This window comes from Macaca thibetana, chromosome 8 (assembly GCF_024542745.1).
Source record: "Macaca thibetana thibetana isolate TM-01 chromosome 8, ASM2454274v1, whole genome shotgun sequence".
Classification (NCBI taxonomy): domain Eukaryota; kingdom Metazoa; phylum Chordata; class Mammalia; order Primates; family Cercopithecidae; genus Macaca; species Macaca thibetana.
Genome location: NC_065585.1, coordinates 134,235,860 through 134,261,431, shown reverse-complemented (window position 1 = coordinate 134,261,431; position 25,572 = coordinate 134,235,860). Strand labels below are relative to the sequence as shown.

General features: G+C 49.2%; 1 protein-coding gene across 2 annotated transcripts in view; it reads right to left on the bottom strand.

Moving 5' to 3' along the window:
• Positions 1–25,572, bottom strand: part of BLK (BLK proto-oncogene, Src family tyrosine kinase) — a 76,074-nt gene that overhangs the window by 8,647 nt on the left and 41,855 nt on the right. For both annotated transcript variants that reach the window (XM_050801086.1, XM_050801085.1), the window contains exons 2-10: positions 16,084–16,207; positions 13,331–13,382; positions 11,321–11,414; positions 10,343–10,441; positions 9,208–9,311; positions 4,473–4,619; positions 3,890–4,042; positions 2,594–2,773; positions 1,355–1,431 (exon numbers count right to left, since the gene is read on the bottom strand). In XM_050801086.1, the coding sequence (XP_050657043.1) occupies positions 1,355–1,431; positions 2,594–2,773; positions 3,890–4,042; positions 4,473–4,619; positions 9,208–9,311; positions 10,343–10,441; positions 11,321–11,414; positions 13,331–13,382; positions 16,084–16,206 (1,029 nt within the window). In that variant the 5' untranslated portion in view covers position 16,207. The remainder of the gene's footprint in view (positions 1–1,354; positions 1,432–2,593; positions 2,774–3,889; positions 4,043–4,472; positions 4,620–9,207; positions 9,312–10,342; positions 10,442–11,320; positions 11,415–13,330; positions 13,383–16,083; positions 16,208–25,572) is intronic.

Below are 25,572 nucleotides of genomic sequence, written 5' to 3'. Positions count from 1 at the left end.
TGTGTGAGTGTGTGTGAGCGTGTGTTTGTGTGTGAGTGTGTGTGAGCGTGTTTGTGTGTGTGTGTGTGTGTGAGCGTGTGTTTGTGTGTGAGTGTGTGTGTGTGTGAGTGTGTGTGTACGTGTGTGCCTGCAGAGCTGTTGGCATGGTCAGCGTGTGGTTAGAGGTTGCCCTTCTGGGAGGTTCCGATTTTCTGGCTCCTCACCCCCAGCTCTGTGGCTACATCCAGGTATTAAACCAAGATGGCTTTACACATCCTTTGCCCCTGTGTCACACAAGATTTTCCAAGGGGGTGTAGTGAGGATTGAATAACAGACAGCGGAGGGTGAGAGACGGAAGGGGAAAGCAAGAAGCAGCAGTAGGCAGGGCTTATCACTGCCCTGGGGTTTGAAGCCGGTTACCAGCACCCATTTTCCAAAACCAGCCTGCCCACATGGCTGTCTGCCCACCTCAGCGGAAAAAGGTGTTGCGGCATCAGTTCCTGCAGCGGTGCTACTGGGTAAGGCTGGGCGAGGGGGGAGGGCTGATGTGGGCGGTGTGTGGGAGGGTTTCCTCTCGGTGGCGTGTGTATGTGTGCACACACGTGTGTGCCTCACAGGCTGACCACAGACCGAAACTTTTCTGCTGAGAGTTCCAGTTTTAACCGGGCCACCAGATGTGCTTCCTGCCAGCTAGAGCTCTTGGCTAAAACCCTCGTCTCCATTCTGCTCTTCACCTCACGGAGTCTGGAAGCTTCTGCATGTGAATGTGAGGGACACTGAGGACCAGTCCAGGGTAGCCAAGGAGGTCCAGCACTCTCAATTCCCTGGTGGCAGAAAGCGGGGCTGTTCTCCAGGGATCAGAGAAGTCATGTCCCTGGCACCTGTGTGTAGCTCAGGCCTGCCCATCAGCGTGGGCTCAATGCCAGGGCTGTGCAAAGGCTGAGGGGCCCTGGTATGGGATGTCCTACAGGAGATGTCTGTGGGCACCATCTAAGGAAGAGACGAGGTCACAACAGAACACACTTGCCTGCTGGGTTCAAGGAAACTCTCGCTCACTCTGTGTTTCCCATGACATCCATTCACCCTCTCTTCCTCTGGAACAGAACAGCTTGGTTCCAACACAGCTGCCTGGGTCTAAGGCTCCGTTCCCTGGGCTCCCTCACAGCTGCGTGAGGCAGGGGGCCCAGTGGCCAGGGTTTGCAAATCCAAGTGCAGTGGGTGACCTTGGGGATGTCTGCCTAGAGGAAATTGGCCTTCCGTGCCCCCTGACTTCTCCTGCTGGCTGAAGAGCGGTTGGGGTGGTAAGGCACGAGCGGCCATTGTGGGCAGCAGGTGACACATGCCACCCCTCTTCTGCACCTGGTACTTCACCAACCTGGGCCGACATGTCAATCAGCCTTGGGAGTGACAATCTGCTGCCTTCATCCGTCTTCAGGAAATCCAGCAGGCATCCTAAGAAAAGAGAAGTTGCAAGTGCCCTTCTGCAAAGTGGCCCAGCCCTGGTGGTGCTGGGTCACTCTCCAACTCTCCCTGGTGTGAGCGGCTCCCCACTGGGGGTGGGAAGTGGGAGTTTGTGCCCTCAGATCTCTCGGTGCATCAGGAAGGATCTACCTACTGCTGCCGAGTGCCTTCCACTTTACAAAATGCTGCCTCAGCACCCCGGGAGCAGCCAATATGCCAGCAGTTGCCCAGAAGTTAGGTTTCAGCCAGGTGCAGGGACCTGTCTGAAGTCACTCAGCTGGAAGCTGGGAATGGAATCCCAGTTCTGACTCGAAGGTTCATGCCCCTTGTCTTATCCCCCATGTCAGCCTCGCTCCCTTGATCCCCGTTGGCAGACACCCTCTGCCTCTGAGGACCAGGCATCAGCAAGAAAGCACCAGAATGGAGAGAACTGTCCCCCAGGTTTGGTGCAGGGGACAAATGCAGCTCCCCCTGGAATCGGAAAGCTGAGAGGGATAGATGCTTGACCTAGGGGCAGGCTAGAGGCGCCCCCAGCACAGCCTCCGACCAGGGCCCCCTTGGTGACGGTTGTTAGGGAGCTGTATCAACATGGGCATGTTAGGATCCTACAGGAGCAGTGTGCCGTCAGGGTCATAGGAGGGGTGAGAAGGTCAAAGGCTGAGGCCCGATTCCAGACCTACTGCCCCATAAGAACTTGGCCATGCCATGGACCTTGGAGGCCATCAAGCCCAACCTCTCTGGCCATCCTTGTAAAATATTCACACAGTTGTAAATGGTTGCATGACCAGGAAGCAGGAGACCTGGATCTAGTACCATCCCTGTACGTCTGGCCGGGTGCTCATTTGACTTTGCAATGCTCAGCCCCTCCCAGCAGGCATCAAAAAGTGCTAGGCACAGAAGGACCACTCCAGAAATGCTGTCTGAACTGCTCCTGGGCTGAGAACATGGCTCTGTCAGAACCACTTCACCCTCCCTCCGTGCCTGCCCCTCCCTCCCTCCCTCTCCTCTGTCCCTCCCTGCCCCCACACTGTGCCATACCCTAGATCTGCAGGACCCCCTGGCCTGATGAGCCCACCACAGCGGACCCTCCTCCTCCTGCTAAGTCCATCCCTCCCGCCTCACTCTGAGGATGCAGCTCTGCGGGGGACACCACCTCTGGCCATGTACTCAGTGACAATGTAGATGGGCTCCTTGGTGACCACGGCGTAGAGTCGGACCAGCCGCTCATGCTGCAGGGCCTTCATCACGTTGGCCTCGCCCAGAAAGGCTTCTGGAGACATGGTTCCCTCCTTCAGCGTCTTAATGGCCACCTTCATGTTGTTTTTGTAGTAACCTGAGCCCAGGGGAGTGAAGAAGCCACTCAGAAGGCAGAGAGCTCGCTCGGAGGTGATCCTTTAACCAAAATCAGGGTAAGTGCCCAGGTGCCATGCTATTCCAGGTGCCAGAGCTGGAACGTGCAGCTCTGGAGGCCATGGTTGTGTGGGGTTTACCTTGTGTCCCAGGCCCCTTCTATACGGGGCCTCAGGCAGTGGAGGAATGTACCCTGTCTTGGGGGCATTTCACCTATTTGCACCACACCCAGGGCCTGTGTCCCTTCCTGCATGGAACCTGCCTCCTTCCCCCACCCCTCCCCTACATAATGAATCTCTTCTATCACACAATGGCTCCTTGGTGGAAATAAGCACGCCACTGGGGTACATAGGGCAGGAGGACAAGGTGTGGGGGCCTCCTTCCCTCCTTCTGGAGCCCCATGGTGGTCCTGTCCCACTCCTTAAACTACCTGTATTTCCACACTCTCCCTGCACCCCATGAAGTCCCCTGAAGGGCGAAAGACAACTCTACTCGTGTTTCTAGAGGACCTGGGCCTTGGCAGGGACCTGGGTGCAGCTCCTGCCAAAGGCACAAGGCATCAGCCCCAGGTAAGGGAGGACTCATGGAGCAGTCCAGGGATAAAATGGAACACGAGTTTTATATCCTGGTGGTCAGGGTGGGGGACAGGTGTCAGCAGCGATGGAAATGTGAGGACACCGGGCCTGGAGCGTCAGTGACCCGGCCAAAGCCCCACGGTTGCCTTCGGTGTGCACTCAGGCTCTGGAATGTCATGGCTCATCACATTTAACCTCCTGTTTCCATCTGGGTGATGGAAAGCTAAGGGGAGTCAGTGCGCCACTGCAGCTCAATGGCAAAGCCAGCTTCAGGGAGAGAACGAAGGAGGGAGCGACTTGGGGGCTTGGTGAGCTGAATTATGTTCCTGCTCTACTACCGCGATAAGCCACCCCAGCTGTTACAACGCGGCTCTGTACGTCCACTGCCTCCTCTGTAAAACGGGCGTCCTCGCCTCTGTCCTCGCTCCCTCTCAAGACTTCCGGAGGAGGGATGACACGCTATGAAAATACTGCACCTGGACTCAGGATGCGGCGTGGGTGGAACGGGGGGAGAGCACACTCACCCATCCAGACTTCGCCAAATTGTCCAGACCCGAGTTTCCTGACCAGCCTGAGAGACTGCCGGGGGATTTCCCATTCATCCTGGGCCCAGGGGTTCTGTGGGGCCAGGCTCACACAGGGCAGGGTCAGCCTCTGGCATAGACCATCCCCCTTCTCTGCATTAGGGAAGAAAAGACAGGGCTGGGGGTTACCAGAGCAGCCGGGCTCTGCCTTGGGAGCTGTATCATTCCTAGCTGGGCCCCTCCCTCCCCAGCCATGGGTGTGTGCACACGCCTGCACATGCACACACACTCAATTCTTTCTCTCTGTCTGCATAAAGCAGGGCATGCTACCTCTAAAATCCACCTGCTCACTCTCAGACTGAACATGCTTGCTACTCTCTAAGGGATTCCCTGCTGAGCCAGGAGAGGGAATTACGGCCACCAGTTCACGGTGCTCAGAGTTGCTACCTCCTTAGGTCTAACTTTGGGACAATCTTTCCATCCCCCAAGGTGGCACCAATGACTCACGCAATTGGAAATCTTAGCAAGAGATACAGGAGCTCTTGGTACAAGTCCCTGCCCCCATTGCACGCCCCCCTCTTACTAGAATAGTGCTGCACCAGGGCCTGGAGCGAGGGGAAGGTGATCCGGGGGGAGATGTAGTAACCCCCTTCATCCAGGGAGCGGATCTTATAGTGCTTGATCAGCTCCCCCTGGGTGGTGACGTCCTTCACAGACAGGGAGAAGGCACCTGGAGGGTTCATGGAGACACACACAAGAGAAGTAAGGCACAAAGACAAAAAAAAAAAAAAAAAAAAAAAAAAAAAAAAAACAGGACTGGGATTTGGGCCTCATTTTTAAGCTTTGAAAAAGTTCCCCAATTCTGTTCTTCATTGTCACCACTCCCTCCACAAGTTCCCTTTCCCTGCATCTCCACCTCCACCCTTTTGGAAGCCTCCTCTGTAAGTTCCATCTGACTCTGACCTTGACATCCCCTCACTGTCCCCCAAAACTCAGCTGGGGAATCACAGAGCCCTGCTGCAGGTAGGACAGTTTCTCAGCAATCATGTGGGTCCCCACTTGGACACCTGGTCACTCGGGGACCCTTTGTCATGGACTATTGAAAAATCTAGGCTCATTGGAGGGACTAGGCGCTTATATTTTCTGGCTAAAGAGGGTATCCTTACTCCTACAAGCAGATAGCCAATCACAGCTGCAAGTACCCATGTCCATGGCGGAGAGTGTAATAAGCTATTCCCAGGGGCTCTGTTCAACTTCATTTGCTGCGTGTTACATACACCTGTTATTTTATCTTCTAGGTTAATGTTTTCCTGCAGGCAAGTGGTAGCAGATGTCAAGGGTTAAGGACAATTTAGGAGGTAAGAGTTTCCAGGTAGGAAACGTTTTTCCATGAACTTGATGTTTTTTATAAAATGCATCTGTCCAGCTACCTGGGTACCATGACCTCACCCCGCCCCCTACACATTATTTGGGAGATGGGGACGCTGGGGCCCAGAGAGTTCGCGGCAGGCTGGGGGGCTCCCGGTTCCCCGAGTGGGCGCCTACCACGAGCAGTACCACGACTCCCCGCCAGGGGTCAGGCACGGACCCCTCGAGCTCGGTGTGCACGCTTGGTTTTCCGCGTGTTTGACTTAAGGCTCTTTCCTCTCCTGTCCATTCCCCCGCCTCAACCACCTTCTACCCTCCAGTTTCCCTCAGCCAATGTGCGTCTCTCATCACCTACTCGCAAAAGGACGCCCAGAGGCGTACGCCAGCGCGCCTTGCTGTTACAGCAGCCCTGCTACATGCCCACCCCAGCCTAAGCCCAGACCTTGCAAACCGTCTCCCCGACCCTGCCGGGGTGCAGCTGTGCCCCCAGTCTCTAAGGAACCCGAGCCTGGCCTTAGGGAGTTCATTCATCAAGGGCTTTTCTCTCCATTTTGTAGGCTGCCCTTGTGTCAGGTGCCTCGGGCGATGAGACCAGGAGCCCGCTCTCCACGCAGTGACGCTGCCCAAGCTGGTGCCTTAGGGCCCCTCACTTGCCTGGGCTGCTCTAAGACCCGGTCCCTGATGGCTTCTGACAATTTGGTATCCTTCGTAAAGAGGACCACAGATCCCGTCAGCTTCAGTTTCACAAAACTTGGATCCCCTGCCTCTGTGGTATGTCTGGACTGCCCTGGGCAGGCAGGGCCTGGTTCTGAGGTTAAGATTTCTCAGCACTGAAGGACTGCCTGCCTTTGAGCTGTGAAACTAGTCCATCCTCACACAGACACCAATAAACTGAGGCTTGAGAGGCTCAGGGACACCCCGGAGGCCACAAGGGGTAGAACTCACTCCCCTGCTTCCATCCCTGTCTTGCATTCACTGCTGTGGCTCCCAGAAGCAGAGGGGTCCTGCTTTGGAGTTGTGTGTGTGTGCATACATATGTGTAAGGTGTGTACATGTGTTGCACACGTGTGCATTACATCTGTGCATATGTGCACATGTATACATGTGTGCATGTCTCATGTGTGCGTGTATGTGTGCATGTGTGTGTGCATATGTGCAGGTGTGGATGTGTGTATGTGGGTGCATGTGTGCATATGTGCACGTGTGTGCATGTGTATATGTGTGCACACTTGCCTGTGCATGCACGTGTGTATATGTGTGCATTTATGCGTATGTGCATGTGTGTGAATGAGTGCAAGTGTATGTACGTGTGCTGGGGTGAGGATGGTTGAACAGTCCTGCAGCCCTGGTCCCCTCTGGCCACTTCCCAGTTTGGACTGGCTTCCTGGGGTGGACATGGACAGGAAAAGATGCCAGACTCACAGAGAACCCCTTCTTCCTCTATAGCAGATTGGGTGGGGGGCGGGCGGGCTTTCACCTTAGCAATAGGCAATGGTTGAAATAGCATTTCCAGGGTGACATGACATGATGTTTAGGATTTGCTTTGAAAGAGTAGGGGCGGAGTGGGGGATACAGAAGAAACAAGACTGGCTCGGTTGATAATTGTTAAAGCTGGCTGTTGGGTACCAGGGGTTCCACCTAACTATTTTCTCTACTTCTGTATATGTTTGAAATGTCCTGGAACAACAATAAAACATTTATGTCATCTCCAGTGATTCCCAAATTGTTTCTTGTACAGAGGTGCTCTGCCACAAAAATGGAAATGTGACAATAGCCAATATGCATATAAATATAAAATGGATATATCTATGTGTATGTATATGTATATATATGCATTCATTGGCACATTCCAAGAAATCCTGCACAGAGCACCCCAGCTTTCCCATGCACCCCTCCTGTTCCCCAACCTGGTCCTGCCCTTCTGTAGGGCAACAAGGCCTCATGATGTCCCCAGAGAGTCACAGGGTGCTATGACAGCTTTTCATACTCTGGGTTTCCACTCTCTGGCTGCTGTTCTTGAGCCACAGATGGAACCAATGGACGGCCCAAGGGTGCTCCCACCAGGTGACACCTCTGTCCATCCTCATCGTCCCAACCACAGGGAACCAGACTCATATTCCAGCCACTCTCTCTCCCTTTCCTCCTCTGATGTCACTGTCACTATCTCCTCTCCAGTTAAAATTGGCCACAAGGCTGTAGCCGGTCCCTGTGGACAGCTTCCTGATAAGCAAAGCATTCTTCATACTGTGTGGGAAGTCCCTGGGTCACCCTAGCTTGCCACATTGTAGAGCTTGGGAATCCTCTCAGCCCCTCTGAGATGACGTGGTCACTGGTGCTTTGGGCTCTGATGCTTACTGTTAGCCTCCAGCAAGTCACTTCCTGTTCTAGGGGCTCCCTTTCCTCATCTGTCAAATGGATTAGTATCTTACAGATGAAAAGCTAGTGGCCAGTGAGCACCAGGGACCATAATAGGGTTCGGTGCAGCACATGCATTAACAGCCCCAAACTGGAAACAACCCAATGCCCACAGCATACGAATGGCTCGCTTGACTCTGGAATGGTCACACCCAGGATTCTGTATAGCAATCAACATGAACAGTCTTACCATCCTCAATCACATGAATGAATCTGTTACGGGCTAAATCGCGTGCACTCCCAATTCCTATGTTACAGTCCTAACCCTCAGTGCTGAGAAAGTGACCTTATGTGGAGACAGAGCCTTTAAAGGGGTGATTAAGTTAAAATGAGGTCATATGGGTGGGCCCTGATCCAATATGACAGGTGTCCTAATAGGAAGAGATTAGGACACAGACATGCGTGGAGGGATGGCCACATGAGGACACGGAGAAGACTGCCGTTAGCAAGCCAAGGAGAGAGCTCTTGGGAGGAGCCAGTGCTGCTGACACCTTGGTCTTGGACTTCCAGCCTCCAGAGCTGTGAGATAATAAACTCCTGTGCTGGAGCAACCCAGTCTGTGCCACTTTGTTAAGGCAGCCCAGGAAACTAACACAGAATCTCACAAACACTGCTGAGTGACAGGAGCAAGACACACAGAAACAAAAACAGCGATTCTATCTGCATAAAGCTGAAAAACAGACAAGACATGGTGGCAAAACCATAGAGAAAAAGCAAGGAAGGATTTTGACCCAAGTCAGGACAGCAGGTAGCTCTTGGGGGTGGGGGTTGACTCAGGAAGGAGCCCAAGTAGGGGGGTGAGGAGGTTCCTGGTGGTCTGGGATGCTCTATCTCTGGGCTGTGATTACACAGGGATTTGTTTATGATTACCCTATATAATTTAGAATTACACACTCATACTTCATGCAAGCTTTATATGTGTTTTATATTTTACACCAAAAAAAAAAAAAAATTAAGAAGGAAAGAAAGCCAAATGACAGAGAAAGAGAGAAGACCCCTGAGGGTGATGGCAGCGATGTTTTGCTCAGTCAGTGGATTTGATCTCATGAGTGTCTAGACTAGCATGGGCTCCCCACAATCACACCCCCTTCCTTTACATCAGGGCACAGGCCACTTCCTCGCGTGTGCTACCTGCAGCCTCTGGCTGAGATGATCTTGAAGGATTCTTTGAGCTCCCCCGCAATCCTTGATTCCAAAGAGGTTGGTGGTTGAGGGCTCAGGGTTCCCCCTTCCCTGGCCCCCACTGGCCTCGGTGTTACTGCTGACTGGGTAGCAGGGCCAGTCTGATGTGGGACCACCCTGTCCACCCAGCTTCCTGTGCCCGGGTGGTTTCCAGTCTAGACAGGGAGGACTGTTTGTGTGGACAGCCTCCACGTCAACTCCTGGGCAGGGCCTGGATTGGGAGGGACACAGGTCCAGAAGCTGCTGGTTCTCCCGGAAGTCACCCCTTCCCCTCTCACTCCAGGGCCAGGCCTCTGGAGGGGGCTTCCCAGGACGCACTGGGCAGGGAAGGCAGGCAAGGCCACCACGCCTACCTTTGTTGGTTTCACTCTCTCTGATAAGAAAGGAGCCGGTCTTGTTGATTGGAGCCAGAAGCTGCCTCTCGGCCTCCTTCCGGCTCAGTGATCTAAAGAACCACCTGGAAAACGGCAGGAATAGGTGAACCTCAGAGCGACCCTGCTGCTCGGAGTATCCCCACTGAGCCTCCCTCCTGCGCTGCCTGTCCCCAAGAAATAAAATCTAGCATTTCTGCTCCCAGTCGGCCCAGAGCTCTGCTCCTCACACCATGATGGAGTCAGCGCCCTCTGACCCCCTGCCCTTTCCGTCCCGCTTCCTGTCAGCCCTGAACTCACTGTTTTCCTAGAATGAAACAAGAACACTAGTTGGGTGACCTTTGTTAATTTTGCTGTGGAAAAATGCACCTGATCACTCTCCCCAAAGCACAGCTGCGTATCACAGGCACGCGCCTGCCTCCTTGTGGTCTGAGATCTGAATTAGGCAAACTGCTAAGACTCTCTGAGCAGGGACCCCAGGATGCTCCCTTCAGTATGTGGTTGCCGTGTGCGGAGAGCCCCACGGTTCCCCACACTGTCCGGGGAAAGACGCAGGGCCCACAGAAGACTCATTGCTGGGCCTCAGTCCTCCGGTAGAGCGAGTCCCTGTGAGCAGATTCGTGGGGGCTCTGGCTGGCCGAGACCGATGTTCCCAGTGCCATGGGGACATGGAGGATGAGGGCACTGGGGGATTAGAAGGTTGGGATCTTGCTTTCATGTTAGTCAGTTCTGAACAAGGCCACCCTCCTAGGAGTCCCCGAGGGTTGAGCTCTGAGTCCTGCCTATGGAGGCTATAGGGGAGTCCTTGCTGGTCATGGTGCCTCCCCATTAGCCTTCGAGGCCATCAGACACTGGGGACGGTTCCATCCAGGGAAGCCAGGAGAAGGAATGCTTTTGTTTAGCTGGGAAGAGTGGCTTGCTCAGTGTCACACAGCAGTCTGAATGTGTCTGGAGCCGGCAGAGAGACCTTTCCCAGCAGAGCTCATTTCCTGTCCCCTCTTTGCCCGTGCCTGCAGGCTCCCTGGTCAGTCCCATTTTGGCCCTGCCCTGCCTAGCAGCCCAGGGAGCAGAAACAGTGACTGCACCTTGGCTCAAGGGGGTTCCCATGCCCACCTACCTTTCCACTTCCAGGCTCTCCACTCGGGCCACAAAGTTGCTGGGCACGTAGCCTTCTCTTCCTGTGACGAGCGACTTGGCCAACCACCAGTCTCCAGTTCTAACGGGACAGGGGAAACAGAGATGTGATCATGGCCCCTGTGGGCCCGTCTCTGGGCAGCTCCCAGGCCTCCTCAAAGCCATCTCTCCCTGGAGGGCAGAGAATCCACAGAGGTAGACAGCACGGCAGGCAGGAAGGGACTTGTGTCCACTGCTCAGTGGTACGGTGGCTATCTGGGCAAGTTCTAGGGGGAAGAGCTAATCTACACAGCCTGACCAGCCCAACGGGGCACAGGGCTCCAGCCAACAGCCTTCCTCTTGATGAATGGGACGTGTTCAGAGCTTGGTGAGTGACTGGGGACAAGCTTTAGAAAAACACGGTTGGGTGGCCTGTATAGGATCAGTAGTCAGGACTTTTGTGAGCTTGGTTCAAGGCCATTGCAGAACTTCAAGAACCAAATCAGACCCTCAGGGCTCCACAGGACAAGCCTGGCCGCTGAGAGAGAGCTGACCTAGAAGGAGTTTCTGAGAAGGACACGGGAAATGAGCTAAAGTGGGACTGGTGTGTGTAATCCATGTGGGCTCCCGTCTTGAGAAGGAGACAAATATGGACACAACTGACTTAAATGCAAGGCTGTCACGGAACAGCCAGACCAGCCTGCATAAAGGACAAGGTCTGCATGCTCAAAGGAGTCAGAAGGGCTGCATGGAGGTGGTGGCATGGAAGTGGGCTTTGAAGGATGAGCAGGAGGTTGTGAATGGAAACCACTTCACCAGAAAGACTCTGGAGAGGAAGACAAAAGGGTCCAGGGCTGGGGGCGGAGCAATGGAGAAGACTTCCGGGGTCAGCCATGGAGGATGTGGTGGGCGGAGAAGGGAGAGATGTGTGTGTGTGTGGGGGGGTCCTGCAGGGACAGGGGATGGCGTCCTGGAACCTCACCCCTTCAGGACTTGTAGCTTCTCCCCCTTCAGCATCTGCAGGTCCCGGTCATTCCTGGCAGCGTAGTCATACAGGGCTACCACGAAATGCTCGTCTGAAAGGAACAAGGGAGTGACGACTACCACTCGGGCCCACGAGCAGGAAGGTGGGACTGGGGTGAGCCCGGCTACCAAGGAGAACAGGCTTCTGCTTGCCCATGCTGGAAATGATGTTCTTATCAGCACAGGCCCCCACCCTTGGCCCTGTGACCCCATCAGGGATGGGCTGTCCCCCAGAGCCCATCCTGTCCTTCTTTCTGGACCCACTAAGAAGCCCTATGTCCTGGACAGGGCGTGTGTGAGGAAGCTGATGGCTAGAGGTCAGCCACAGGGAGGCAGCCACTGCCAGGCTGCTGGTGGCCTCAGGCCCACATTGGGACCTAGTGCTGGGAGTCCCTCATCTTCTTTTTCTACAACTGGTCTCAGAGGCCCTTGAGCCTCCTCTTGTCCTTTTCCTCCTCTGCCCCCGCCTGCCTCTATCCCCAAAAGGAGTGGTCTTGCCACGTGGCAGCTGGAGCCCTGGCCTCTCCACTGTCTGTGCCCAGAGCCCCTGCCACACTATCTGTGGCTGCCAGTGACCCTGCCGGGCCCCCCGCCTTGCTTGTGGGCCCTGGACGGAAGGCAGGAAGAGGGCTCGGGAGCTTGGAGCACCGTCTTCAAATGAGCACTACTGTGACGAGGGCTCTCTGCACAGCCCTGGGAGCCACAGGACCCACCTGGTGAAGGTCACCTGGAGAGCGCTTAGCTTCCCCGGGTGAGGTGGCTCCGCTCTGTCACTGAGCTGAGTGGTGTGACCTTGGGACGGTCACCTCTTCTTAGCAGGAAAGAGGGGGTCAGAAATAGGTGACAGTGGTTCCCTGAAGTTTTAAGATTCGAATTCTGCTCACAAGTGTGACAGATTCTGAGCTTTTCCAGGGAAGGGGTCGCATCTACCTGTTGTCACCCCTTCGCCATTCCCAGGACAGAGTTGGGCTCTGTGTGCTGAATGTCCAGTGCTCATGGCGTGAGCAGGTTAGTGGGTGGGGCCCGGGCTGGCCGAGGCAGCCTTTCCCCACGCTGTGTGGATGTGGATGATGAGGAGGCTGCGCGAAGTCACTTTGAATGAGGCCACCCTCTTGGGAGTCCCCAGCGGTGGAGCCTCTGGCCCAGAAAGGCCGAGCTCATTCCCTGTGGTACCCAGCAGGTCAGCCCACCGGAGCAGAAGTGAAGTCTGGGGGCCAGGCATAGTGGCTCATGCCTGTAATCCCAGCACTTTGGAAGGCCGAGGCAGAGACCCATCTGGCCAACATGGTGAAACCCCCTCTCTACTAAAAATATAAAAATTAGCCCAGTGTGGTTGTGTGCACCTGTAATCCCAGCTACTCAGGAGCTGAGGCAGGAGAATCACTTGAACCCGGGAGGTGGAGGTTGTAGTGAGCCGAGATCGGGTCACTGCACTCCAGCCTGGGTGACAAGAGCGAGACTCTGTCTCAAAAAAATAAAAATAAAAATAAAGTGGAGTCTGGGGATCAGGGAGGGGGCGTGGGTGGTTAGGTGGTCAGCGGCGGGACTCTCGAAGTGGCTTGGAGCGGGAAACAAGAAGGTGCCCTCCACAGGGGCAGACTGGGGCTGGAGGCGAGGGCCTGGGGCCACTGGCCCAACCCTTTGCATTTGGGAGTTAGAATCTTTGAACGCTTGGGTTTGATGATGCTGTGTGTCTTCCCTGGCACTCTTGTTTTTGTTCTTGTTTACAGTTTGTAAAGTCTTCCATTTTTTCAAAGTCCCCCCCAGGCTCAGGCATACTAAAGAAACTTGTTCTTAGTTCCTGAAGAGACCCCCGCAAGGCGCACAGAGCTGGGACCTCTCTCAGCTTCCCTGTTTTCTCTTCTCCAGCCCTCAAGCTGCTCCCGACTTGTCTTTGTTCCAACTCCACAAAGCTGCGACCTGGGGGAGAGGGCTGTGGAGCCTCAGGTTCCCAAACCACCCTTCTTACCTTCTTCCAGGTGCTCATTGGGCGGTGGAGGAGTAAGGTGGTTGAAGACAACCTTGGGTAGAAAACACACACTTGAGTTATTTTAGTCCCTGCCGCGTGGGTGGCGCCTGGGGGGATGAGACTGCAGAGCAGGGTAGTGAGGGTATCTCCAGGGACCTACTGTAGGAGGAGAGGCAGCTGCCTGTGGGGGCTGCACAGGGCCATTCTGTACCCGGGGACCAGCACCACCCTCAGACAGACCCCACCCTCTGCTGCCTTCTCCCTGACCGCATGGGGGGACGCCCCGGTGTGGAGAAGAGGCAGCTGTGGACAATGAGGGACAGCCCAATCACTTGGGCTTCATGTCCTGGCTCTACCATTACAAGGTCAAATTGTAAATGGGTATTTGTTGACAAGAAAAAATATTTAAAAAGTGTATTTCCCCAAAACTTGACAAGCATATTTGTAGGTATGTATCCTGTAGAGAAACTTTTGCGTATGTGTACCAGGGAATGTGTGCAAGAGTGTTCCTAGCAAAAATAATAATACATAAACAATTTTTCTTTTGAGATGGAGTATCTCTCTGTTACCCAGGCTGGAGTGCAGTGGTGTGATCTTGGATCACTGCAACCTCCGCCTCCTGGGTTCAAGCAATTCTCGTGCCTGAGCCTCCCGAGTAGCTGGGATTACAGGTGCCCACCATCGTGCCCAGCTAATTTTTGTATTTTTAGTAGGGTTTTTGACATGTTGGCCAGGCTGATCTTGAACTCCTGGCTTCAAGTGATGCACCCACCTCAGCGTCCCGAAGTGCTGGGATTACGGGCGTGAACCATCATGCCCGGCCAATACATAAACAATTTTAAAACATGGAACTAACCCTCATGACAGAAGAATAAACAAATTACAGTATACTCCTGCAATAAAACTAATGAGCTACAGCCACGTGCATCAACGTAGATATGGTTTACATGCATAACACGGAGCCAAAACCCCAGTCTCAGAAGCATACGTGCTGTTTGCTGTAGTTGACTTAAAGTTTACAACATGAATAATGAAACGAAATATTGTTTAGGGGTAATACGTATGTGATAATATTAAAAAGCAAAGCTAAGGCATGATAAACAGATTCTGGGTACTGGGGCCTGGGGTGAGGGCTACAAACAGGGCAGGGAGGAGGGAGATTCAAAGGAACGAGTCTCCTTCTGTGTCTGAAGTTGCGAGGTGTCTCTACAAGCGTGCGCTTTGCTGTGTTCTTTCAACCCGACATATGTTACAGATATTCTTTTCTTAATTCCTTATTTATTGAACACAATTTTGAAGTAGCATTTTGCAAAATGATATGCATGTGTGTTTCTATTAAAAACAGGAACACGTGAAAGAACACAGAAGAAAGGTCTCGAGGCAGGAGCTCTGAAGAGCTAACTCTGGTCACTCTACTTAGTGGAATAATGAGTAATCATATTTTTTTCATATACATATTAGGTGACTCTTTTAAGTTAAAAAAATTCCAGGTGCTACTACTTATTATCATATAATTTTGGGGAAATTACTCAATCAGACTAAGTCCAAGTTTCCCCATTTGATCAATTACTTATTCAATAAACATCTTGTGGTTGTGCGCTGAGCCCGGCGCTAAAGTGGGACACAGATGGGCAAGATGCCTGGGTTCATCTAGGAAGTGGGATTAGTAATCCCCATCTCCCCATCAGGTCCCTGTTAGGATAAAGAGATGACCACGTGGACATGCGGATAGCACAGGAGAGAGGGTCCAGGCATGGCTGCCAACTGCCCCAAACCAAAAGCGGTTACTGGTCAGGGAGTAGGGGGCACAAAGAGTCATCTAAAAATGTATCTTCAGGCCAGGCACGGTTGCTCAAACCTGTAATCCCAGCACTTTGGGAGGCCAAGGCAGGTGGATTACCTGAGGTCAGGAGTTCGAGACCAATCTAGCCACATGGTGAAACTCTGTCTCTACTAAAAATACAAAAATTAGCCAAGTGTGGTGGAGTGTGCCTGTAATTCCAGCTACTTGGCAGGCTGAGGCACGAGAATCACTTGAACCCAGGAGGCAGAGCTTGCAGTGAGCCAACGTCCCACCACTGCACTCCAGCCTGGGCAGCAGAGAGAGACTCTGTCTCAAAAAAAAAAAAAAAAAATGTGTCTTCAGATATGCAGTAGCCATCAAAGGGCACTAACTGCTTTATAAACAAATCAAGCTGCACGACTAGGAAAATGCATTCCCCACCAATAAGACCTTTTCACTTGAAATTTCACTTTTTTTTCCTTTGGAAAGTTTTCCTCATTTAAAATGCCCATAGGATTCCAGGAAAACTCGAGAACCTGCTCGGGAGGTGAGGACAGGCACCCTCCTGTTTCATGATGCTTATCCCAGGAAAGCAGGCTCTTTGGAATGCCAGCGGCAATGCCACATAGGGGAGAAGGGTCTCTAGGAGCTGCTGGGGAGAAGAGAGGCAGTAGCTGCTGCTAGATACTAGGATCCTTCCTTATGACACCCTCTCCCCAAGCTGACCTTTTTAAATTTTTTTTTCTCTTCAAGGCTGCCTTTGAGAAATGAGCTCTGGCTAAGAATTATTGGGAACTAACCAGGCCGAGTCCTGTGCGTATTATATTGCACGGCACACCTGCTTATACATTGCAGATCGTTACATCCCTATCAGGAAGGTACTTTTGCTATACCCATTTTACAGATGTGGACATTAAGGCATAAGGGAAGAAAGTAACCTGCTCTTGGTGGGTGGTGGGCAATCACTCACCAGTGGCGGCAGTGGCGGGGGGTCCTTGTCTTGGGCGCTGACCTTCAGGGGGCTCCGTTGGCCCTTGTCCTTCTCCTTGATCGGCTTTTCCTTGTCCGGTTTTTTGCTGCTTACTAGCCCCATCCTGTCGGAGACACACAGCAGATGGAGGACGTGAGAGAGCGGGGCCTCAGATCCTCTGCACAGAGGGGCTCCTTCTGGGATGCCGGTTAGAAAGGTGGGGTGGAAGTCAGAATGTGGGTCGAAGCAGGTGGGTGAGCTAAATGTGTGTCCATCTTTTTTCAGGAGCCCGTAGACCAGAAAGCACTGCATTTAGGACACAGAAACCATCTGACGAGAGACAACCGCCAGAAACCGCTGGGGTGGATCCCAGTCCTCAGGGGACAGGAGCCTGAGCAGGAAGCCATGTGGTGTTCTAGAAAGAGCCCACCAATGTGTCTGGGTTTAGTCTTCGTTTTGTCACTGGCTGTGTCACTTGGGAAAGTGACATTTTCTCTCCGACCCCATTAGCTCTTTGGTAAACAGCAGGGGCTTTGTTAGAAGATGACTAAGGCTCTCTCCCACTCAGATTTTTGGGTGAGACACTATATACCTTTAGGACAGACTGAGAGCACAGGCATCGAGGCCCAGCTGTGGCTTCACAGTAACAGTGGGAGTCTCCTTAAAGTGGGGAAGATGTGGTCAGGTTTTTTTCTTTGGTAAAGAATTTTAGGATGACAGATGTGGGAAAGGCCCTTTTGACGCAATCAACACCATCATATTGTCAGCATCCTCATTCCAGGGGCTGCTATTTATATGTTAAGGAGCTTGCTCAGAGTCAAACAACTGGCCCATGCAGAGCCAGCCCTGGAGTCCAGTCTGACTGGAGACCACTGCACTCCTGTGCTTACATCGGGCTCTTCCCTGAGATGCAGATATCATAGAGAGGAAGCACCTAAATCCCCACGTGTGTTGGAAGGGCGTGTTGTTAGTGGTGATTTCCTTCGGATGTATGCACCATATTTCATCAATTCTAAGATGCACCTTTTTTTCACATTTCAATATCTCTGAACTGGGAGGTGTCTCACAATGGAGGATGCTTTGCAGTATAATTAGTAGCAGCATTTTTTTTTCTTTTTTAGTGATATATAAATTAAATGCTAGCCTTCCTATCAGTGGTGTCTTTGATTAAGTGAAACACAGTCATGAATTTCTTCCAGAGAGTTGAAAGCACATTCTTCATGTCACCGTTCCTCAAACCCACCTTGAAAAAGAAAACACTATAATAATTTCGGATATAGGACACCAAGCCACAGAAGCAAAAAATTCACAAGTATGTTTTTTTAAGTATGCGTTGCATACAGAACACATAATAATGTACAGTTTTAAAGAATGACACTTTTTATATGTAAGTATTTCTTTATGTGAGCTCGGATCAGCTTTACCACCAAGTGAATTACAGTGCCAGGGTTACAAGTATCACTTTAGTTTTCGGAGATTTAGGGTTTCAGAAGTTTGGATAAGAGATTATGGGTTTGACTGGGCACGGTGGCTCATGCCCATAATCCCAGCACTTTGGAAGGCCGAGGCGGGCAGATCCCTTGAGGTCAGGAGTTCGAGACCAGCCTGAAACCTCATCTTTAGTAAAAATACAAAAATTAGCCAGGTGTGGTGGCGCAGGCCTGTAATCCCAGCTACTCAGGAGGCTGAGGCAACAGAATCACTTCAACTTGGGAGGCGGAGGTTGTAGTGAGCCAAGATCATGCCATTGCACTCTAGCCTGGGCAACAGAATGAGACTCCATCAAAAAAAAAAAAAAAGAGAGAGATGATGGGTTTGTACTGGGGATGGCTACTGAATTTTACCAGGTGCCTATACAATATCTATCAATATGCTATATGTTCACCTTTAATTTGTTAATGTTATAAATTATGTTGGTAAATTTTCTGTCATTGAAACGTCCTTGCATTCCTGGAAAAAAGCTATTTGATTACAGCATATTAGTCTATTTGGCACACAGATGGATTCTTACTTGCTAATTATTTTGTTTTATTTTATTTTATTTGTTTTGAGATAGTGTCTTACTCTATTGCCTAGGCTGAAGTGCCACGGCCTAATCTTGGCTCACTGCAACCTCCGCCTCCCGGGCTAAGGTGATCCTCTCACCTCAGCCTCCCAAGTAGCTGGGATGACAGGCATGTGCTGCCATGCCCTACTAAATTTTTTATTTTTGGTGGAGACAGGGTTTTGCCATGTCATGCAGGCTGGTCTCAAACTCCAGAGCTCAAGTGACCCTCCCACCTTAGCCTCCCAAAGTACTGGGATTGCAGGTGTGAGCCATCACACTCGGCCCTATTTGCTAATATTTTACTTGGAATGAGAATCTATATTCCCAACGGAGATTTGTCTATGAGGCATTAGCATTAAGGTGCGCTAGCTTTGTAACAGATATTGAGGAGCTCTCTCTTTTTTTTTGCCTATGGTCTTGAGTGGTTTCATAACATCGGAGTTATCTGTTTTTCACAGGCTAAATAGAACTCAGTTATGAAGCCATCTGTGTCTGGGGCCCTTTCAAATAGTAAATCTTTAAAGACATTTCCAATCTCTTCTATAGGAATGATCTATTCCCATTTTTTCTTCTCCTTGTGCCATTTTGATGATTTATAGATTTTTAATTTCATCTACATTTTCCAATTCATTGCCATAGTTTTAGGTAGTATTGTCTTGTAATTATTATACTCTGTTCTCTTTTTTGATTGTGATGTTTTTCTTGTTCCTAATATAAATTGAATGTTCTTTTAATTAAAATTATAATTTGTAATTGGATAAAATCATCTGAAGCTTTACATGACTAAATTAAGTTTTAACCTAGCTTTATAATTACAAAATAGAAGATTGTAATCAAAACAGCATGAAATTGAAATAGTAAAAGTAGACAACAATCATCAGAGCAGAATAAAAAACATACAAACAGATTTTGGTAAATAGAGGAACTGCACATGTGAAAAAGATAGCATTTTAATTCAGTAGAAAATGGATAGTTTATTTTAATAAATGATATTAGGAAAATGGCTATTTACCTTAAGGAAAATACAATTGAACCCCTACCTCACACCATATTAAAAAATAAATTCTAGGTGTATGACTGAAAAAAATAAAAAACAAAAATGTAATTAAAAGAAATGGAAGAAACTGTGTACATAACCTAGAGTTTGGAGACAACTACAAACAAAGATAGAAGAGCCAGAAGCTAAGAGAGAACAAAAAATGTACAAATTCGTAAACATTAAAAATATTAGATGGTGGCCAGGCGCAGTGGCTCACACTTGTAATCCCAGCACTTTGGGAGGCCAAGATGGGCGGATCACGAGGTCAGGAGATTGAGACCATCCTGGCTAACATGGTGAAACCCCGTCTCTACTACAAATACAAAAAATTAGCCAGGTGCGGTGGTGGGTGCCTGTAGTCCCAGTTACACGGGAGGCTGAGGCAGGAGAATGGCATGAACCCGGGAGGCAGAGCTTGCAGTGAGCCGAGATTGCACCACTGCACTCCAGCCTGGGCGACAGAGCGAGACTCCGTCTCAGAAAAAAAAAAAAAAAAAAAAAAAAAATTAGATGGTATAAGAAACTACTCATGAAGTCCTTAGATAAGCAATAGATTGGGTAAGAGATTGCAAAGCATCAGAAAAATGTCTATTCACAATATATACAAAGCTCATAAAATTTTGACAAGAAGTATATTGTAGCATATAATCCATTCAATAGAAAAATGTGTAAAGATAAGAAATAGGAAGTTAGTGCAACACAAATCCAAATAGTAAAGTGTTTATTATAATTATTGTTTCATTTGTTCCTTCGCACTCCATTTCTAGGACTGATCTTCTGTGAGGGCTGGAATCTTTGTTTTATTCATTGCTGAATCCAAATTGCTAAACCAATGTCTGGCACAGAGTGTGGGCTTAATAAATATTTATTAGACAAAACAAAAACTATTATTGGAAGAAGCAATCTTTTAAATTTAGAGGGCAATCTTTTAAATTCTGTTAAAATAAAAAAGCACACATACCTTTTGATTTTCAGTCCCACTTTGGACTATCTCAGGTTAATAAAACATCATTATATAGACATATGTGAGAGATGAAAATGTTTGTTGTAGTAATAGTTGGAAAAACAATCTCCTCCCCCCACCAAAAAAACCTCAAACAAAAAACAACAATGTAACTGCCCAGCAATTAACGACTTGTTGAATAAATGTACACTCTACAAATCTCTCATACAACTACTAAAAAAAAAAAAAATGTGCCGGATCTTTGCCAGTGAGGTCAAGAGGAATTTCAGTACCATGTTGTTACATGAGAAAAGTAAGACCCAAAGAGGTGCATGAGGGAATCCCATATTTGCAAACACCAAATGAAAAGAAACCTCTATTCAGATGTGTAGATATTTTTGCATATTACACAGAAAGAGGCTGGGGAGGATGAACACCAAGTTGTTTACCGTGGTTATTGTTAGAGGAAGGGAGAGTACAAAACAGAGGTGTGGTGTAAGGCAAAAAAAAAAACCCAAAGAACAAAAAAAACAGCAGACTTAAAAAACTGTGTGTGTGCTAATGCAAAGCAGGGCCCCCCAAAATATTTTCTAAATGGTAAATACTGTTTTATTTTGGAATATAGGACTTCATGTGACTTTGACTTTCTTTCTTGTAATTGTATATATTTCTTGAATTATTTAATACTAAGCATATATTATTGAATCAAGCAGAAAAATAAAAGGAAGATGTGAGTGATTTGCCCAACAACAGGGGCATAAGATAAGGCCTGGAGCCAGGGCCAGCCTGCAGTTCTTGACAATGACCTTTAAGTGGCCAGCCAGGGCTGCCTGAACCTCTGGCCTTTCGTGGCCCCTTCAGCCTCCCTGGCTCAACGAAGGGCCAGCGGTCAGCAGCTCCTATTATATTCCCCAGACTTGGACTCATACTTCTGCATCTGCCTAGGTGACCAGCCCTCTCGTCTTTCTTTGTCCGGTCAGCCATATTGCCACTGGCTTTAAGCTTCCTGGCAAACACCTGTGTCCACCGAAACAAAGTAATTGAACATTCCTTGTTCAATTTATTGAACAAAGAACTGGACAGAAAGTAAAATTCCTAAGATTAAACGACCCACTACTTACACTTCTATGTCCTTTGACTCCTTAGCAGTGTGTGTGCAGATGATTTCCATGACTGTCATGAGTACCTAAGATCTCTATGGGTCCCCCTACTCCAGTGGCTTTGACTGGAGACCTGGGTTACTCAAGAGGCCATGTGACAACCAGGGCTGTCACTGGTGCTTAGGCTGCACCCAGCAGTTTCAGGTTGGGTGGAGCCAGGAAGTGCAGAAGTCCAGACTGAGGCAAAACGCAGTACACACGGGTCAGGGCTCCAGGTGGCTTTGCTGCATTGTGGGGAGGATGTGAGTCTGTGTATGTTTGTGAGAGTGGGAGAGGAAGCATGCACGCTTATGTGCACCTGTGTGTGTGTGTGAGAGAGACAGCATGCGTGTGAATACATACATGTGTATGTGCTTGAATATGTGTGTGTATATGTGTGTGTGTGTGTGTCTATGCGTACACTTGTATATGCATGTGTGAGAGAGCATGCATGTGCATGGTGTGCATGTGTGTCTAGTCAGGGGAGTTAGCAAGAGGAGGGGAAGTGGGGAAGGGGAGTTGTTTGTTTATTTGAAACCAGTTAGGCCCTCTATGCAGACTTTCACCGGAGCAGGGCAGTCAATGTTTGCCTGGGGAGATGCTCAAAGCCTGAAACACAGCTTCAGTCAAACAGGGGGTATGGTGGAGGCAATAACTAAAAACAGAGAAACTAGAAACCCCTTATTTGCACTTGGCTAGCATGTCATGGTTGAAAAGCACTTGACAGATGAGTTTTTTAAAAAAATACTCATGATAGCCTCGAAAAATTGGTTACAGTTATCCTCATTTTACCACGGAAGAAGGAGAGGTGAGGTGGCTCACTAAGGTCACGCTGAAGGTGGCAGAGCTGGCAGCTGGAGGGTGTTGCTGTCTCCAGGGCTGCTTGAGCCCTCTGCACAAAATAGGTGCATGTGTGGCCTTGCCTGAGGCTCCATGTCCCTTGCGGGGGGATAGTTCAGATTCCCTGTCATCTCCCCTGTGGCAAAATAGTTTTGCTATTTTGTGTCTGGAAGCCTTGTCATGTTATGTGCTGGAAGCTTTGCCTTTCTGACTTGACCTGCCAGACACAGGTGGGTAGCATCCAGGTAGAACAGGGGAACCTACTGGCAAAGCTGGGGCTCACCCTGGGTGTCATGACCAAAATGCCATTCCAGCTGCCCGTGTGAGATCCCATGTGGAGCATCTCGCCAACATCCAGGATTCCAAGTCCTCCCGGTACAAACCACCAGTGCTATACCCATCTTGTAAATGAAGAAACTACAGTGATTGGCCTATGGCTCTGAATTAAGGAAGGGACCAAAGAATTTGAGTTGAAATTCATGTTTCATGTCTCAACTCAGGACACCACCACTGAAATGAGGCTTCCTCACCTTTGTCCCAATACTGACCTCTCCACATGTGAACCTGAAACAGCCCCGATAATGGCTCTTAGCTGCTAGGTTCTTCTGTTCATTCAGCCACAAACATTCAGTTGCTGTCAACCATGAACTAGGTCAGGCACAGCAGAAGGTACGGGCTTGAAACAAGGATGGTGCCCTCTCTCACAGGAAAATAAGGAGGAAAGGCACGCACCCGATTCCATCAGTTCAGAGTGGGCACGATTCTGTACCAAAGGGACGCCTGGGTAAAGTGTTTTGTGAGCTCAGCAAAAAGAAATTACTTCCACCTGGGAGAAAATGCTAGCCAGACCTGAGAAGGATGGCTATAATAGATTTGTTTAGATTAAAACTATTTTTTATGAAACATTCCAAAATATACTAAAGTCAAGAATATTGGCCAGGCACAGTGGCTCACGCCTGTAATCCCAGCACTTGGGAGGTTGAGGTGGGAGATCATTGGAGGTCAGGGGTTCAAGACCAACCTGGCCAACGTGGTGAAACCCTCTCTCTACCACAAATACAAAAATTAGCACCTATAATCCCAGGTACTTGGGAGGTTGAGGTGGGAGAATCGCTTGAACCCAGGAGGTGGAGGTTGCAGTGAACTGAGATCCTGCCACTGCACTCCAACGTAGGTGACAGAGTAAGACTCTGTCTCAAAAAAAAAAACTCTTCTACACTCATCACCCAGATTCAATAATTATCTTTAAAATAGTTTTCTGGGTTGAAGTATTTTATATCGTATCATTTTGTTTCCTCTAAATGAATGAAACTTGGAAACAACATGAAATCAATGTAGTGAAGAAGTCATTTCACCACCCCATATTTTGCATTTGTTTCTAAAGCCTGGAGACATTTGCTCACGTAACGCCAATGTTATTTCATCACATCTAACAAACTAGCAATATTTCCACGGTATCATCTAACCATTTAGCCATTAAACCCAATTCATAATCAAATTTTAACAATTGTCTTAAAAATAGCTTCTTGCTTAGTTTGTCCTACTCAGGATTCAAACAAGGTTCATACATAACTCAACCTCTTAGGTTTCCTTCAAACAGGAGTCCCTTCTGCTCTGACTTTGGTTGGTTTCAAGCTGTTGATTTGTACAGGCCAGTCCTATAGAATGTTCTCCATTTTGGATTTTGCGTCCTTGTGATGGTTCATCACTTGTTCTTCCCTCTCGTATTTCTTATACATAGAGCTACCTCTGTAGGCTCCATTAGATTCAAGCTCATCCCCTCTTGGTAGAGATGCTATCGAGGGGGTGATCTGTGCTCCATGTTGCAACCTACCAGGAGGCTCACAGTGTCTACCTGCACCATTTTAGTGATGCTAAGATAGGTTCAGGCTCAGGCGTCCCTACTCCTCCATTGGCAAGTTCCTCACCAACATTTAAAAGTCCCATTAGGGGTTACAAAATAGGTGTGCTCTGATTCCATCACTCCTTCCACATTTGTTAGTTGGGAGTTGAAAGAGCAAAGGATGAGAAACTGGGAACACCAGAAAAAAGTAACAGGCATACTCCCACCAGGGTTGGGTAGTATTTGAGAAATAAATGTTTTACCAAAGACATGAAGATAGAAAACACGTTTAGAAAACAAAGCTCTTCCATTGCTGGGTTGTAGAGCGTGTGCTACAATCATTCATCGCTAATGCCTTGTGCAATATCTCTCTTTTTTCTTTCTCTTTCTTTCTTTCTTTCTTTCTTTCTTTCTTTCTTCTTTCTTTCTTTCTTTCTTTCTTTCTTTCTCTTTCTTTCTTTCTTTCTTTCTCTCTCTTTCTTTCTCTCTCTCTCTCTCTTTCTTTCTCTCTTTCTTTTTCTTTTTCGGATCTGTCTCTGTCACCCAGGCTGGAGTGCAGTGGTGTGATCATGGCTCACTGCAGCCTTGAACTCCTGGGCTCAAGTGACCCTCCCACCTCAACCTCGCGAGTAGCTAGGACCACAGGCATGTGCCACCATGCCTGGCTAATTTTTTAAACCATTTTGTGTAGAAATGAGGTTTCATCATGTTGCCCAGGCTGGTCTCGAACGCCTGGACTCAAGCAATCCTCCCGCTTCAGCCTCCCGAAGTGCTGGGATGGATACAGGCAGGGGCCGCTGCATCTGGCCTCCTTTTGCAATACTTTTAAATGCCAGCAGAATATTTTCCCAGCACTAGCACAGAGCCTGATGGTGAGATGCTGCTCTGTAACACCTGGCTGGGTGTGTAAGGGCCTTGGGCACGTGTGGCCCCTGCAAAGGGGTGACCTAGCAATGCCAACCGTGACTTTTAGGTACTTCAGCACACTTAGGAGGAGAAATTATGTGGCCATTTCAATTTTTTAAAGGGAAAAGATCTTTTGTGGAAATTCACCTCCCCTCATTGTGGTAACGTTGGTAGAAAAAATTTTCAGATGGTGAAAGTTGGAGGGTGCTGAGCAGACCTTCAGGAAGGAAGGAAGAAGGCATTTTTATAAAGCTGCGTTAAGTCAAAGGCAGACCCTTGTTTATCGAGTCACCTACATTTGATTCTGCTAACAGAGAAGCTTGAAATTCATGAGGTAATTCTGGGGACAGACAAAATTCCTTTATGTGATTAAATTTTTTGGGGGGACACCATGTAAATTTATGTTTTAAAAAACCTTCACAGTAGCGATTATTAAAACATGTTAGCGATATGCCAAAATGTTAATCCAACTACTGCTGTGTCTTGTATTGATGAGACTATGGGCCTTAATCTGTTTTTCAATTTTTAACTTTTTGCATTGTTTGCATTTTAAAAAATTAAATGAGAAATCAAATCATGGGTCATTACTTCCTAATGGAGTCAGTTATGATTCTTTGGCACAATAGTTCTGAAACCTCAGTTTGCATTTTAACCAGCGGGGGAGTTTGCAGACTCCCAGCCCCAGCCCCAGCAGGTCTCTCCATTTTAAAAAAATGCCCCCAGTGAGGCTGA